Here is a 19,177-nt window from a genome sequence, read left to right on the forward strand (position 1 = left end):
CATACTGATCAATTTTTAGTAATGCATCAGTGAATTAAGTATTCACACAAATACTATCAAGTTACTGCATGATCGTTTTTATATTTTTAATAAAACCAATTTCTTCTAATTTTAAGTACATTTTCCCACATATTCGTTATCACGCATAGACCTGTGCTAAATGCGTGAAAATTTGTGATCACGCATGTGTTTCTCCAAAATGCGTGTTTCATCCAAAGTCACTTTGAAATGCTGGACCGTCCCGCATGATGCGATACGGTTGGTAACTATGTACAGTAAAGTAAAAATGAATTCAATAATAAAAAAAATAATAATATACTTACACAACAACACATTGTCAATTTACAAACTTCTTTTTACATGTTCTTTTTGCTAAGGATTTATCAATCAAGATTTTAATGTTATTTTGATGAACTAAATTATTGTCATGTATAATTCTCCAGGTTACAGGTGGAAGGAGCGGTTACCAGTTTAAAAACAGAATAGTAAATTACGTTTGTATTCATTTTTTGAGTCTGAATTACTAAAAAATAATAAATTGACAATGAAAGATATAAAAAAACCTAATACATGTATGGATCTTTGCATTGAAGGTGAAATACATAAAAAAAACATCCACTTAGTACGAAAACCGTACTTGGAGTATAAATCATCTTGCAAAGTGGTTGTACAATAATGTCGTGGAACTGGTAGACATGAGGTCGTTACTCACAGATCGCTATCATCCTTGTACTAGAAAAATGAAGATTTTTCCCGCCGGTAATATCATTGAGTGCTTATTGTTATGATCATTGAATTAATGAGTCGGCTATTAATACGGTTGTGTACATTTTCCTTGAGCTTATTTCTTTTGTGTATTTGGTGACGTTTTTGTTGTTGCTCAAAGGGTAAGCACAAATGGAGATGTTAATATTGATTAGTTTTATCAATATTAAGCTTTGATCAATATCTAGAGTGCAGAAACTTCAGAATCAGATTATCAGCAGCCTCATCAATCACCATCATCATCAATGTCATCATCATAATCATCATCATAATCATTGGAACGACCGTCAATATTTTTACTGTCATCACCATCTAAACCACATCAGCATCTTTATCATAATCACCATCGTCATTAAAGCCAGGCTTCGGAGAAAGAAAAAAATTGATATTTGACGATAAACCAGGGAGCAGTTAATAAGTTACAGATTTCTCAACATTCAGAAACTGGAGGAAAAGGTAGAAAAAGGGTTGATTAATGCCCATTAGGGTTGGTTAATGCCCATTAGGGTTGGTTAATGCCCATTAGGGTTGGTTAATGCCCATTAGGGTTGGTTAATGCCCATTAGGGTTGGTTAATGCCCATTAGGGTTGGTTAATGCCCATTTTCCCCGTTTTTAAATATACAGAAATCTGTACCTCATAAACCGCTCCCAAGTTTTCATCAAAATATATTGTTTTTGTATCTTAGAAAAATCAGTTGTACAACATATAAAATTTCGATATTGCTTGTGAATATTTGTTACACGGTTTAACAAATATTACTCTACTTCCACTAATAAATATATGTGTACTTGAGTACATTTCCATATAGTAGGTCTACGAGGTAGTTATTCCTAAAGGGACACATCAAAAAAACAATCAGCAACAAATTATTATTGTAAGTATTTTTATATTTTTTAATGCTGTATGAACCGTACTTCCTTGTAAATACCACATTACAATATTTATATACAGAAAGGCATAAAACCAGCATAATGAACTTACATAATTGTATATAAATGATAAAAGAGACAGCATCCACACACTAAATGTAAATTTAATTTGCTCAAGCTTTTGAATTTCTCCCTGTATACTTTACACATTAAGACACTGTAAAACCACTTAATTTTGTTAAGAATTCTACAAAAAGTCATCTTGAAAATCATTAAAATTACATGGCATTTTTATGGATCGGTGTCAGATTCTGCTAAAATATTTCAATGTACTGTACTGTAACATAATACTTCTGTAACCAAGTATATTTTAATATGCTGTTTAATAATTTAATCTATAAAAAATAATCAATAAAAAGCCTGATATAAGCTGTCTTGACCTACATTTGTGACCTAAATATTATTACTTTCACCAAGGAGATTTTATATCCACTTCTGTTTGTCTGTTTTTAGGCTAAAAGTAAGGAGTGGATCATCATGAAATTTAAAAAAAGAAAATATAGGTTGCTATGAAGGTAGAAAAAACGCCTTGTATAGATTAGTAATAATTAAGGCGTCACTTTTTTTATACCTTATTTCGCTTACTTTTTAAAGATCAGAGGGTGGATGGAAACAAAATTAAAATAAAATTATGTTTCTTTATTTAGCAAATAGTTTTGCCAAAAACATCCAGACAGATGAAAATCTTATTTTTGCAGATTTCAAGGCAGTGGCGGGCATAATAAAGATAAAGAAAAACAAAACCTTAATTTTTTTCTTAAATTTCCATTTTTTTCTTGTTTTACTTACTTGTTTTACGTATGTATGACAGAATAGTGAATATTAAGATACTGAGTGTATCATCCTCTACTGCAATTTAATTCAACTTATCTTAATTTCCATTGCCATGGATACTGATAATTCTGCATGAGCTACAAGCATTTTTCTGTTTAGATTGACAAAACCATGTCATACACAATCCAATCACGTTTATGTCTTACGCATCAATCTACCATGATGAAAGCGTGCAAGGCTTTGAGCATTATTGCATGCAAGTAGCAGCGATAATTCCTGATTTACAGGTGAATAAAAAGCGTGTGTGTGCCAACTTGTTAGACTCGTTAATGAATGTCTTGATTAATCAGCCGCTCTTGATTCCATGTTTGAATTTTGGAGTGTGCAGTATCCTGCTCATGTAATAATCAGACAGGTATACATCCGAGATCTGCTAAGTATCAACGCAGAACTAAGCGTCAGGGTAGAACTAAGTTACGGTAGGAGGTGATCTGTGTGATAGTATCATATTATTTTATCTGTAAGTAATGGAAGGTTAATGTATTATGAGACCCATAATCATAGATAAAGATGGATGAATCTTAATTAATCATCTTTATTACCTGAAAGACTTAGATTATAAGCCCCATAATTAGAATGATAGAAGATACTTAGGGAGTGTAATTACTTCTTAAAGACCGATAACCAGGTTTTATCCACTAGGTTGTATTTAATATGCTACTGTATATTCAGCAAGAATTATTACTATACAGCATTTAGCCATTAGCTAGCATCATCAAATTGGGTAATACTTTGAATTAAAAGAAATGTAATATTAAAACAAAAATCATTTAAGTTTTCATTAAAAAATAAATAAGTAAAATAATATTTAATATACAGTTCTTTTTATTACTGTATTACCCTTATGTGTATTAGTAATGAGAATTTGATCATTTTAACATTGACCAACCCAATAACTTTATTGTGTTCTCTATAAGTTGTTATCCAGCTGTAACTGCTTCTAATTTTAATAATTTATTACATTAATTGATTAATATCTATAACCTATATCACACCTTCAAACTGATAAGTAACAATTATGTGTGCACAGAGTACCAATTGTAAAGATAATTATTGATTATATTGATTAATTCATCATTTCCACCCAAATAATTCCATTTTGAGTTCATAATCAAATTGTCAGGTTTTTTAATAAACTCTGATCACAATGAAACTTACAAACAACTGAACCAAGTGTGTTACCTTCAGTTGTCCAAACCATTTAAACAAAGTACTTATAAAAACAATGCTAATTGCCAATTTGTATATACAAATATAAAAATTTCAGCACAATCCATCAAAGCTTTTTTATAACAGGTTGTTAGTTGAGAGCAAAGTAGTTGTTTGTCATTATCTCTCCCATGAGATATATTTTCGTTCCGGTTTTTCTTTTTTCCCATTTTTATATGTTTGCCCATCTTGTCATAGTAGAAGACTGTCAGTGAAGGAAGTGCCGTGCCAGACAAGTGAATTGACCCGGTACTTAGTACGCGATAATTGGGTAGTAAGTGTGTGATCTCTTTTTGTGTGGTCGTTTAAACTGTTTTTGGAGTTGTGTTTTCTTGCTTTAAAAAGGATTTAGGCAAGTAATGTGTCACTTTGTTGACTAAAAAAATGGGTTAAAGGTTAACTCTCACTTGTCCTGACATGTTAATGTTCCAGTCATTTTTCAATAAAAAAAAATAGCATTTTTTTCTTTTGAAATGAAAATACTACTTATTGATAATGGAAAATAAAAAAATGAAATGAAAAACGAAAATGTTCTCAAGAAATATTTTGAATTTCAACAATCATAGTTTTTTTTAGCTAAAATGGCTACTGTGAGCAACCTGCATTTTAATGTGGATCAAAAAATATTTGAAAGAGCCTGAGTTGAAAGAAATAAATGATATACATGGGCATACGCAAATTAGTTCCACTGAGTTAAAATACTAAAAACCATTAAGTTTTAATTAGAATAGGAAATTATAGTTACACATTCTTAATTATCACTTTATATCCAAATGTGTGTAGTCATTAAAACTCCTATTAATTATAGATTAAATATTAACTGTGGAATTATACCATCTGTATGGAAAGCCTTATTATTACCTTGATACAGCCATATTTTTGTACCAAAACTATATTTTTTTAATACAGATTTAGGCTCAGGGGCCAAGGAAACCAAACAGCAAGACAAATGCTCTACAAGCACTAAGTCAAATTAATATCAGAATACTAATACCTGGAGAGTGTCCTCCTTTAGGACTCACCATACCATATGTTTTTTAACTAAATGCCAAAGCCAGATTGATAATTGCCTTTGATTAATATATTTTTTCACTATTGCTTGGTATTTGTAGTTATTGAAACACCCACAAGATTTCTCGGTGGTTTAATTTGCCTTGCTAATTATAGTATTTTATGGTTTATCATTTGTATTATTATGGTAATGACGGTTTTGCCCAACCTGATGTGTGATTGTACCAAATACATTTTTTCACAAGTAGTTGGAGACATATTGAGTGTTTCAGAGGTGGATTAAAGGGGAGCCCAGCTTGCCTTGGGTTCTCTAAATTATGAAAAAAAATGATAAAAAAAGAAAAACTATATTAAAATTCTGAGAGTGTTATTACTGGACATCTGAATGTGCCATAATCATAATTTTTTTTACCTCAGCCCAAAAAAAATCATGGTGGTATAAATCTTCTTCAATGAAAGTCCCTCCCAGGACCCCTCTATTTCAAATTCCTGTATCTGCCACTGTGTTCGGTACGATAACACATCAGACAAAAACATTCATTCAAACATTCAAAATTTATGCTAATGGTTATTACAGATACTTGCCCCTACAGTTTGATGCTGTATCTATAATAATTCATCATTTTAATAATTTACATTGTACAGCTCAAATTCCTTGATGGACCATTCTATTATCGCTGTTGTTGCCTGGAGGGTGGTGGTGAGGTATAAGAAACTGAGGCCCAAGCCAACACGCATACATGATCAATATTAGCAGTAGTTGTGGATAGGGACCTGCCAAGGAGTTTCCTGAAACCGTTGTTCTGTTCTTAATGATTTTATGCTTAATTTATTGCATTTTTTATATTTATCTCTTTCATACTTTCAATTTGTTAAATTTATAATTGTTATGACCCAGTCACACCTTGACGATTTAGCCAGCATATGCCGATGTATGAAAAAATTGGCAAATACGCTGGCGTACGTCGAATGAGTGTTTCGTAAGTTTCCTATAAGTTAAGAGCACGCTGGTATCTGTCCTAGTACGTCGAAAATGTTGAAAATGTTTGTGCATGCACAAAACTTTTCGACGTATACCAGCGTATGGCTCATACGTTCCACATATGCAGGCCATATATAGTAGGTAAGTTAAGCGATCGTTGACACAGGTTACTTGTAATTTACTCAAAAGTCGAAATACGTCGAGATAATTTCTAGTGTACCAAAAAGGTATTACCAACCTATGAGTATCATGCTTTGAACTTATATGTAACTTAAAACGAACTTATCTCCTACGTATATTGACGAGTGTATTATGTATTTTAAGTGTTACAGACGACCACAAACTTGCTGAACGTGTTTTTAACTTACAGTTACCGTATAATGGCGTATTGGCAGCATTTAGGGGAATATGTATATTAAGATGGGGTGATGTCGATACGGTAATGTAACTGTGATATCTAGTGTAGTTATGATTTGAATCGATGAGCGGTAGCCTTTTTGTAGGCTATGTCATGTGATCGTCGGTGATACGCTGCCGCGCGCTGTGCATAAGGTAGACTATCGTTGTGATAAGGGAAGTTGTGAACGCCGGCAACACGCTAAGCATTCGTTGGTATACGTTTTCTATAAGTTACCAAAACGTTCTGTATAAGTTACTAATACGTTATGTATATGTCCAATACGTTATGAATGCGCTATGTATCCGCCAAAAATTGAAAAAAAGCATCGATATTTCAGTGTATGCCAGCATTTTAGAGAAATTTTGATACTTCGGCATATGCATTAAGGTATGACGGGGCCATTAGTTATTAGTAATTCAAGTCGATGCTTGATCCAAAAATAAACCACCACAGGATTTTTTAAAATTTATTTCCTTTATGCATAGATAAATTGATTAAACATATCATTATCTAGGTTAAATATGTAAAAATAATTTGAAATGCTGATTAAAGTCTCTCGAGAGGAACTACAGTTACTTTCCCCTGAAGTACTGTTCCCATTACAAATGACTTTAATTTCTATCAATTATTCAAATTTTTATTTTCTCATCAGATTTTATATTCAGTGCCAGTGGTTTATCGCATCAATCAGACATTTGTTGGTTGAGTGGACTGTGATTTGTTACAAAAAAAAGGCAATTAGTATGTATCATAAATGTTGAAATTGTGGTATAATGGTTACGGTGCCTGCCTGCCACACCCAGCTTCAGGGGTTTCTATTCTTATAAACACCAAGTTTTTTTTCTTACAAAAAATAAATCTTAACTCTCTAAAGCTCCGTCCAGACTATCAAATTTTATTTGATAAAAACATGTGACATGCCTAAATATGGTCATGATGACATCACATCATGACCATATATAGGCACATCATGACTATATATGGGCATGCAATTATAAAGCATGGTGCATCCTGTGGGAGAACAGTGGCTTGATAGAGCATAGATTCCCTGTAGTACTGTATAAATAAGAAATAAATTAATGACAAAAAAAATCATGCATACCAAGTAGACAGTAGCCTGGTTCTCACTAGAGCCCTAGTATCCGGATCGGGAGCTAACCGTTAACACCTGCGTGAGAATGCCCGATCGGTTAGCGCTAACTGTTAGCAGTATCCGGATACCGCTAACGGTTAGAAAGCGCTATCAGTTAGCAAGTTGAGCGTGTTTCTATCATCAACCAATCACACATACGCGTTTACAATTTCCAGCTTCTTATTGACCAGTGATTCGATCATCATATTTTTGGTATCTGGATCGGGATTTTCTCGAATGGACGCACGGCAGCTAACGGTTAGCAGGATCTGGATTCTGCGTGTGAGAACTAAGCCAATATGAGGCTTGCCTTTCCAAAACCACCATACTGTCGCTAATTGTTAATCGTTAATTATCAAGAACGTGGCGGTAATACTTTAGTACAGAGAAGTCCTAATACTTTTACTCATAACTTGAGCAAGAGTAAGTCGCTTCTAGTATGACCCATCATTTTAAAGCTTAAAATGTGGAAATTAAGAATATAAAAAAGTAAATTTTCATTTTTTGGTCACAGATGCTGGTTTTGTGATGGCAAATCTTATATGTTCTCATGTTCTCATATGTTAAGGGATTGTACTTACAACAATAGTTAGATTTAAAAAGAAGGTTACATGTAAACAACCTGAACATTGCATATTTCACACAACATTCTTCTATTTCTCATGCTTATTTTTCCCACATCCAGAAAGTGCATAATTAACATTACATTGCTGATGTGGTTATTGTTCATTATTTTTAAATTTTATTTGCTAAAATAGATTTTTTACGAGATGAATTGTTTTGGTAATCGATTTGATCTCAGTCGTCAAGTCACGCACCATGCTTTGTTCATAAAAATATCAGCGATGCATTGATTCCACAAATAGAAACAAGTGTTTACCAAAGAACTTTGATTCCTTCAAAGTATATCATAACCAATGAGAGAATTGGACCTTTCCGCTAAGCCCCGCCCATTGGATTTTGTTGCTAAGGTCCCACAAGACGACAATGCTAAAACATACGCAAACACGTGCGTTTGTGGGACAACACGTGTTTGTGAGACGCGCGCGTATTCCTAGCGTTGTTCTGATTAGTCAGTTGTTAAGTTTGATTGACACTCCGGAAAGGTCTATTGGACCGTGGTGTGAGTTACTCCATCATGTGGTTTAATTTTGTTAAGCCTAAAGTTCATGCAGAGGTGGACCGTGACTTACAGTGCTTCTGCATTATTTTTGGTTCAGTTTGTCTCCATGTTAAATTTTTTTGTTTTCAGATTGATTTTATCCCTTTCATTAACAAAATAAATCATGGGTATTGGTCACAGCTCTTTCGCCATCAGCACACATGTTACTCGAGAGCGATTCTTGAGTTCGGAGCTCTACTTGATGAATTACTCCATTAAATATGGTGTTAAATTATAATTACTATTTGAGATTTTATTAATTATTTATAAATATTTATTTTTTCAGTAAAGTGATTATCTCTGAACTGTTTATTCTATATATTAATCTAATGTTTAATCGATAGAAATTTAGTTAATTATTCATGATAATAATATGTGGCAAAGACAAGCCAAACCAGTCACTCGTCGCAAACATCGATTTTGAGTTATTAATACAGGGTTAAAGAGTAAAATAAGAGATATAAAATGGTAAAAAAATCATTCAAATCCGACATTTCCTTATGAAGTTACAAGCATTTAAGCATCGAGCTGATTAAAGAACAATATATGAGAAATCAGCCTTCAAAGTTTATGATTTCAGGCATTTCACATGCAGAAACTATTATAAAATCATTAAAAAGTGTTGTTTTAACATTGAAATTGGGAAAAATAACAGCACAGCATGATGTATAGATACATGAACCTTAGTTTAGTGAAATAAAATAGATTTTAAAAAATTTTACATTCTAGCATGTTTTTGCTATTTTCTCTGAAACACAATTTGCGACGAGTGACTGGTTTGGCTTGTCTTTGCCACATATGATAATTTATTTAGTAATCAAATTAATATATGCCCACACATTAATATCATTCATGATTCAACCATGTTTTATTTGCATTACTTTTCTTTCAGGCATGTCCTTTATTCTCTGATTGCACAATAATAATTTATACAACAATAGCATTAATATCAAACACTATTTGTATTTATTCAAAGTTATTGTTTTGAATGTTTTTTGTAGGGTAGAAAGCATGGTTAGTTAATGATGGTGTAGGCTTCCTTCGCCAAACGCTGTAAGGAGCAACACAGTAGAGCAACATGGATATGCAATATAGGTAAGAATGAGTGTTTATTTATCAATTTTGTGGAAATGATTTGATTATCAATGCCTGGTTAAATTATGTGGTATCCCTACCATCACATTAAATATGCATACATATTAAATCAATATTTACATATATACAGATACCATAATATTATGATTATTTTTCATGGATAATGAATAATTACAAATTAAGCCCTATTTTTCAGTTGACCATTGTATGACCAGCATACTATAGATGGACATATACCGTATAAAGCTAGTAACATACCTTGTATTGTCTAAGCCTGTTTTTCCCAAGAATCAAAAATTTATGAAGAAGTCCATAATACCTTAACACCCCCTTTTTATGCTTTAATAATACATTTGATATTTAATTTTAGTCCTGTTGTTGATAATAATAATTATATAGGAATTTTACCATCCAAAATATGGGGGTGAGTGATGGATATTAGCCCTGTGGTTACCATTTACCAGCGGAAATGTGTGGGGGTGAATGGTGGTTGGATATAAAAGCCTACAATAGAATTCACCCTATATATATATCGCAGACTATAACCAACCTTAATTGCAACAATGTTTTTGGTCTGTTTTCAGCCTCAAAAATCAAATTTCAGACTAATTTACATATGTGCTATAAAAAGGTCTCCCATTGCACCTAGTACTGTATATCTGTTTGATTACTTGGCAGTTTAATTATGGATTGGCGTCACGGTCAATGAACCGTGCGTTTTAGATTCGCTGTTATTGATCCCAGAGAATCGCATCCCGTTCTGATCCACTAATTTTAAGACGTATATATTTCATTATGATTAATGCATGACTTCTGATGCACCTTCATTCTCAGCAAAATAATATTTAATTGGATTTAACTATATTATAACTACATCATTACAATAGGCTAGAATTGTTAACATTTATATAACATAAAGTAGTTCAAATATAAATTCACAAAATAATTATAGATAACAATTTATACTTTTATAATGCAAGATCCATTGTCCCTTGCAAAATAAAAAAAATAATAATTTTTGAAAGTTAATTTCAAAAATATTTTTTATGATATTATATAGGAGACAATACTAATTCAAATTTTTAAAAGATGCACAAAGATTAAGTATATTATCATTGGTGAATATTTTGATTTTCTGCAGGAATCTTGGGAGGGCAGGCCTAAGGGTATCATGCTTAGGACTTGGTAAGTACAAACTATTGTGAATTAAATAATAAAGTTTAAAAGTGAACTAATCTACTGTATGGGGAGCCATGTTGCACATCAGTAAGATTAGGCCTTCAAACAAAAGTAATGGATTAAAGACTAACAATGGTCACATTACTTGTTGTCCTTCGGCAAGACACTTTATCGACATTTGAAGACGTTGCGCATTATGCGTGACTGATTTTGAATCTGAACGCTCCAGAAAAACTGCCTCAAGATTTTATTTCTGAATGTGGTTTTGTTTTTATATGTTGTGTTTTTTTTATATCATGATGTGTACAGGGCCCTAGTAAATAGAGCACCTTTTAACCTGACTAGTCTGGTGTTTGCCAATTTAGTGTATCAAGGTTGACCCATTAAACTGTCAACAATATCCTTGAGTGAGGCCTAGCTAGTCCAGTTGCACTACTGTACTACTTTCAGTGATCTTGCTTGCATAAAAAACCTGCTGTGATTAATGTATAGTAAGCTCTTTATAACTATAACTGTAAGTACATGCTGCAAAAAAAATCTAAGGGCCATGTACACCTAATGTTATGTTCTTACTTAATGTTACCACCGATGAAATACATCTCAAGTGTGACAAAAGTTTATTTTGATAATGAAGATTATCATATAATTTCTATTATCTGTAAAATATCTAAATAAATACATAATAACGTCACGCAAATATCAAGGGCTTTTAATGAAAATTATTTTAGAAAAAATATAAAAACAGAAAATAAAAGCATAAAATCAATATACAGCAACCAAGTTTTTATTTGTTTTATTATTATTGCAAATGTTCTGTGGCACCTCACTTTGTTAATCTATCAGGGTTTAGCATCCCCCTCCCTTCCCACTCCCTCTTCACTTCTGTTAAAATTCTCAACAAATATCATTGAAACAAACACATTAAAAGTGCATGGTTATCATTGATCCCATTAGCATCAAAAACTTTTTGTACTCTTCATGTGACCTCAATTTATGAAGATCACGTCGACGTAAGTAACATGTTTATGCCGCTGATAGTGGTCGGCATTGATTTCTCTGTGAATTATCGTCACTACGTCGTTTGTTACCCAGTATGCATTTCTTGTGTACTTCCTTGAACCTGTCAGATCAATCGATGAGTTTTTTTTTCCATCTAGGTATTTTCTGAAGTTAAATGTCACTTTACAAGCTGATCAAGATTGATTGATTGTGATTGATTGATTTATCATAATAATTAATCTGAATAGATGGAATTATTTGATGAATCAATTTATTACCTAATTGGTTCAAATAATGTAATCAATTGATTGATCATTAGAGTGATTGATTGATTAGTATCGATCATTTGATAAATTGATGAATTATTTTACTTACTGGTTTGGTTGACTAATTAATTCAATAAATGATTGAATGAATGATTAAAGGTTGATGAAGTAGAGACTGACTTTGTTGAACAGCATGGTCGCGCACTTTTTCCAGTCCTGCTCATCCTTATCAACCACTTAGGTACCATTGCTAATTTACAAAGGAGTGTCAAATGATGTGATATCAGGAATGTAGTACTCTGTACTAAAAAATAATTAAAATCATAATTTTTTAAAATTTTGATAAATGATATTTTGATTTCTTGTTAAATTGAATTCTTATTGGAATAATTGGTTCACTGATTGATTAATTGATTGATTGATTGATTAATTAATTCGTTTACTAGTTGATTGAATTGTTAGTTAATTGATTGAATAATTTATTAGTTGAGTTAATTGGCTGAGTTGTTTTTTTTTAAATTTTTTTAATTAAAAGTGATTGTTAAATGGGTTTGTCAAAGTCAGGCCTGAATTGCATCCTTTTCTTGTCTGACCTACTTTAGCGTCAAATGAATTGCAATCCGAGAAAAAGTTCAATCCAAGTAAAGGAATCGAAACACTTGATACATTCTTGAATAATTATGGCACAATTTAGCTGGGTGATTTTGGCTGGATTTGAGATTGGATTTCTTTGGTGTAAAATACGTAAAGAATAACATACAAATAGCCTGAAAACTTACTTCCAGTGGGGTCCTTCTAGTTCAGTACATTGGGAGACAATCCTCTACTCTTCTGAAGAGTGTACTGCTCTCCAGCGAAAACCTAAGGAGAGCAGTGGATGGAATTAAACCAGGGACAAAGGTTATGTAAGATCTGGGTTCAGGTCATACACAGTGGTTACCACCAGTTGAGGTCTTTTTGGGAAAAACAGGAATAGAACTTAATCTCACATGTTCCTGATTTATTAGCCAATCACAATTCAGAAAATTCTCCATAAATATCATTAAAATAAACACATTAAAAGGGGATGGTTGTCATTGAACAATAATTACTGTATTTAAATAATTTGACATTTTTAATACTAAGTGGTAATATATAAATATAAATGTTTTCAATTACCAATCGATATGCTTTCCAGGAACATAAAGCATGAATACATTACAAGGTGATGTCGTTGGTATGGTTGTCTGCCGGGCATGGTGTGAAAATTTGTCGATTTTAATTCAGTAATCAGATCAGGCAAATTGATTGAATGGAAAGCTTGCTTCTCCTTGAAGATTGTAGAATTTGCAGGAGAAAATGTTTGCATTGGTTATGTCGGCTGACTGGCTTGGTAATGCTGTCGATGACCGTTCAAGCACGAAAACATCAATATTTTGTTCGACTATGATAGCATTAAAGAAGTTCTTACAAATAATACAAATTATTCTGCTTTTTCATAACAAACAATAAGGTATTGCTACCAATACACCTGGAGATATTTAAGTGTTGAACTTTACTCTTTGACATTTACAATGTCAACTTTGATGTCAAAACAGTTATAATTTAATGTACTGTATGTTAATAATCATTTCATTTCTGAATTCTGAATACTGAATATACTGAAAAAAGAATAAGTATCACTTTTTTTTATAATTACCGGTAATATATTTAAGTTTATGTATTAAAATTGCAATGAATAATGGCTACAATGCATAGGCTTCAGCACATGCAATTCCCCCCATTTTTGGATCACCATGTTTCTGCTTACCATTTTTGTATTCATTTATTATAGATTTTTAATCAACGTTTTATGTACTATTAATATTTATCGTGTTTCTATGAGAAAGTTTGATTTTTAATTTCCCAGGCACAAAAGGTATATATTCAATCTTTAATCATCAAATACAAGAAGCTACAAAAAAATACTGAGATTTAACATATCGCGGGTCTGAGTCCCACTATACAGCATACAGTATGTTCCCTTTGCTCTCCCATATTCACTGAAATTTAATAGAAATTTAAAGTATTATACAATATTATATATACAAGGACATTTGTCCTTTAATCATATAGCACAGTATCTGTCATAATCCAATAGACAATGGGATGTGTAATATAGACTGTAAGATGTATATAAGACCGATACAGATAAGGTATACTGTATATATACAAGATATAATTATAATATAAGATAAATATTCAATATACGAAATAGATACACGACACAAAATATACAACATGTAAGTATACAAGATAGGGGTACATTATATAATATTATATTAAATAAAGATTCAAGATTTACACATACAAATATACTATAGGACCCCCTCCCTTGGGACACCCCTATTAAGGGGGACACCATTTTTGACAAGAAGCAATGTAAAATATATCTTTTAATTAAAATTACAGTTAACCCCTTTAATTAGGGGGACACTTTTGTCTTTAATTTAATTTTTAATTTATTGGCTCTCTCTTTCAAAACAGAGGAACACTCTCACGCAGGAGAGGTTTGACCATACAACAGAACAAAAGTTATGAGTAAAGATAAAATCCTTGAAGTCTCCTGAATAGAAGTTTATTGTAGAAAATACAAGATGAGAGCTATATTACCCAGCACACACTAAACATAACATTCATGAAAGTTGTGTTAGGTTATGTCAGAAAATGACATTATCACGTTGCAGGAATGTTAGCAACATTATTAATCGGAAGTCAAATATGTAATTTATGGTTAAGCAAAAAAACATTTTGTACAACAAACTGTAACATTATTAAAGCGCCTCAAGGTTTCTCAACACTATAAATCTCAAATCAGTAATATTATGACCATCATCACGAAATATTGAATTGTTAACTGGGTGGACCCATGTGTTGCAGTGGTAAGGCATTCAGTTTACAATTAAAAGAGTGTTAATTGTAGTTCGAAACAAGCCAATGTTCGTTTCCTCGGGCAACTGAGCACTTTAATCACATCTAATCCACCCAGGAATATAAGTGGTAGGGTACCTTGTAGGTTTGAATGGTAATGCGATGATAGTTGCAACGATATGGAATACTTGATATGGATCACTTCCCAAGGGACTGACTGTGTGTTCCATAGGTGTTTGATCCTTGATTGAATGGGATAATAATATAAACATCCCATATTATTATTACTCAAACAAATATAGGAAAATAGACAATGTACAATTATACAGAATAAACAATTCATTTGTTTACATTTAAGAATGTTTCTACTGGATTTACTTGTTTATTCAATAGCGATATTTCACGTCCAATCCAGGACGCATCATCAGGCCAACTGGTGTTCTGTGGCTAAAGGTCGTGACCTGTGACGTCAGATGGAATGTCGCAAGTGAAAGTTGAGACGGAGAAACCTTGATGGGATTTTCTTTATAGCAGAACTATACGCCCCTGCCAAGTTGAAAATTAGGATTAAAAGCGTCCACTAATTGGAAAATTAGTGGACTGTGGGGGATAGGCAAGTAAATTGGAAGTTGCACTGATGACGTCACTATTGACTTATAATATAAATTATTGTCATAATCCAATCCAATCTTAAATTTGTAAGGCGCATACATAATGTCTCTATGTGTCGAAAATGAAAAAGAAGAATACAATAAAAAAAAAAAAGCAGAAAAAAAAAAAATGGTAGGGGTACATGGCGATGAGTTTGGTAATGCAGGTACAATAAAATTGGTAGTTAAAAGATAGTTTACAACATGTCAATTATCCACAATACAAGGTAATGTTGTGGTGCTGTGTGTGCTATTGAATGCAGATGTGTTTATCTCTGCCCTTGAAAATATATGTGTACAGTATATTAAAGCAAATGTGTTTATCTCTGCCCTTGAAAATATATGTGTACAGTATATTAAAGAACCTTAATAATGTAAATGTGACACATATAGCAATTTTCATTCAATTCTTCATACTTTTATGTTTCCCAATTCTAAATTTTTCCCTATGTCTTCAGTCTGAGGCGTGCTAAGAATGATGAGCTTGGCTGTATGATGTTTTAACCGGTCACGTCTGATAACCTTATAAATATTTGATACATGCAGATATTTTTACGACTTGTGATATTGAGTTATCATACCTGTGCCCATAAACGTGTTTCTTGCTGTCATTTATGGGCGTGAAGTTTATGTTCCTACTTGGGAAACGGATTCTATGAATTTAGTCTGTCTGTTCTATGTGAAGGTCTTTTGGAATTATCACGTACATATCAGTTGTTAAAATCAAGTAAACATACATAAAATTTGCTGGATATTTTATAGGCTTAAATGGATATCTGATGATGGAGGATGGTAACGAACAGAGAAATCATTGTGAGAGGATAATGAAGGGCATGATGAGGAAGATGATGAGAATGACAGAAATCAATACCTGAAGCTATGCATTGAGAAGGCATTCATGATTACATTACCCCCTGGCAACCACTTCTCCATACACAATGACACACCCACGTACAGACACCCTCCCACGTACACTCATTCTGCGTGATTACATTAAAGCTTAAGTAATTGGCTTTGAATTAAAACCAATTGAATTGTAAGAACTTGATAGATTTGAATTCTGTTATTCAGTTTTACATTGCATATTTATTATTGCCTTAGCATTTATCTTTTAATTTCATTCCTTATATTATATTGTCTTTTTTGTTTGTTAAAGTGCTTTTTTTTCCTTTGGCCTTGAGTTATTTTATACTAAAAACTTAAATTGTAAAAAATAATAAAAAATAATCATAATTACTAAAGTACTTTGAGTCTTGAATAGTAGATAGTTTTAATATCTAATGATGGATACATGTCAGACAGGGCCATGATGAGGTGTGATACAGTATTAAAATGACTTGAGCACTTCCTTTTGTAAAGTATACATTAGTGGGTAGCTTAGCTAGGTAAGATATTGAGTTAATAAATGTGGTTTGATTTCACATGACATATCCACGCATGTCATATCCACGTATGTCATCCACGCATGTCATAGCCACGCATGTACTAGGCCCTTACCAGCATCTTAATTGAAGGTGGTTAAGTAAGCCGCATAAATCCATCCATCTCTGGGTGGATATTTTAGAATGTTTACATTCTAACATGCATGAATGAATGAGCCCATCAACATGATGACATGATTGAAGTCATTTCAATGTATTCCACAATGTAATTCTACAATAAATAATACTAATACTTCGGTTTGGGTGCTAGCTTGGTGTTTTTTGTTTTTTTTCCCCGGCTTTTTTCTTTGTGTTCTTCACTTCATTATTGTCTAGCACATAGAGACCTCATTTATTTGCGCTATATAAATCCATCTATTATTATTATTATTATTATAACAACACTGAACACAGCAAGGTTATCAAGTAGGCTTACCCACTTTACCAACTCGCCTTTGAAAACTTGTCCCAAGGAGTGAGAAATACCAAATTCATTAAAAACGTTATTCGAATTTGATTTATCTCCCATTGCTAGGCAAAGTATTGATGTTGATTGGCTAATATGGCAAGCGCTTCAGACATGGCTGAGCCTCTCGGTGGTTGTCGATATGATCCTGCCAATGATGAGCTCAGGTGTTAAATTCTGTTGCCAAAATATTTATCACATTTCACACTCAATCCAAGTATTTTTGGTCTAACCTTGTGATACTATTTTTATGTGAATATTCATGAGATAAAATAAGTGAATGTCTTTCATTTTGAAATTGCAAAAAAATGCTTTTCTGACACTTCATTTTTGTTGACCCGTTCAATGTATTTAAGATTCATGGTAAAAATTACAATTTGTACGTAAATGTTATGAGTCCACATTAAAAAAAAAATGATTACATTAATGATGATTGATGAGCTTAGGTGTTAAATTATGTTGCTAACATTTTTATCACAGTATTTTTGGTCTAACCTTGTGATACTGCAGGCATCACAGTTTTTTGTATGAATATTCATGAGATAAAATAAGGTAATGTTTTCATTTTCAAATTGCAAAAAAACAATCCTTTTCTGACAATTTTTTGTTGACTTGTTCAATATAGAGTATTCAGTTTTCATGGAAAAAATTATAATTGTACCTAAAGGTTATGAGAACTCCACATAGAATATAGGATTACCTATATGAAGATATTAATTATTTAATTGATTGTTGTTAATCTTACACAGGGTCTTAAACACTGGTCTTTCCACCATTCTTCCCCCCCCCCCCCGGCACCGCCACTGGCCATCAATAAGGTGAGACCCTTTTTATACCTTGTTTAGTGAACCCGTTGCCTGCCAATAATGATGATTTTAAATAAAAATTTTATTTTATTTTTGGCCAATTACCACACCCACTGCCATGAAAAAATGGAAATTTTAAAAAAAATTTAAAGTTTTTCTTATTTTTTAATATGCCCGCTGCTGCCTTGAAATCTCCAAAAATAAGACGTGTGTATTTCTTCCTAATTATAAATCATTTAACCATCTGTTTACATTTATTTACTCCTCCCTCAGGATGTTTTTGGCAAACCATTTGCTAAATAAGAAAACAAAATTTAATTTTTATTCTTTTTTCGTCGTCCTCTGACGATCTTTAAAAAACAAATAAGTTTGCGGAACAAAGGTATAAAAAAATTCTCACCTGATAATAATATTCTACAAAACAGATCAAAATTGATTTTTCTTATTTGATTATTATTGTGAGCCTTTCCCTTGAGTCACCCACCTTCCACCCATCTGATGATAATGCAATTAACTAAGAATGCATTCTGCATGATTTTACAATCATACAAATTATTTCTGTGGGTTAGGTCGAACATTCTAAAAGGTTAATAGTATCACACTTATTTATTTTCTATTAATATTCATTCCCTACAAAGAATTGCTTTATATTTATTTTAAAGCCTGTTTCACATCTAGCAAATGATAGCCATGACAGATACTTAAATATATCGCAGCTACAGTAAGAATGTAATCTAGAAAACAAATTAAGGTATTTAAATTACTATTTTGATCTATTTATGAAAAATGGCTTGTGATAATGTAAATACAAATAAAAGAGAAATATTTCTGACATAGAGTACAAGAAAATGCTTAATGATGAGACAGTTGGGCGACTGGCAACGCAAGAGTGCCTCTAACATCAGCACTTCTTTAATTTGACTTGAAACTTGATTAAAATTCAACATTCCTAGAAGACAGCTATGGAACAGAGTAAGAG

At 32.3% G+C, this 19,177-nt stretch overlaps 1 protein-coding gene across 1 annotated transcript in view; it reads left to right on the plus strand.

Annotated features, from left to right (window-relative positions):
* LOC117101925 (voltage-gated potassium channel subunit beta-2-like) overlaps positions 1–19,177 on the plus strand; it is a gene marked incomplete at its 3' end in the record, with an annotated part of 39,681 nt that overhangs the window by 15,028 nt on the left and 5,476 nt on the right. The window contains 2 exon segments of the mRNA XM_033242038.1: positions 9,429–9,522; positions 10,664–10,707. Of these exon segments, the coding sequence (XP_033097929.1) occupies positions 9,506–9,522; positions 10,664–10,707 (61 nt within the window).

The sequence above is a fragment of the Anneissia japonica genome, unplaced genomic scaffold (genome assembly GCF_011630105.1).
Source record: "Anneissia japonica isolate Jap-2015-1 unplaced genomic scaffold, ASM1163010v1 scaffold4988_len2956909_cov206, whole genome shotgun sequence".
Taxonomy (NCBI): Eukaryota; Metazoa; Echinodermata; class Crinoidea; order Comatulida; family Comatulidae; genus Anneissia; species Anneissia japonica.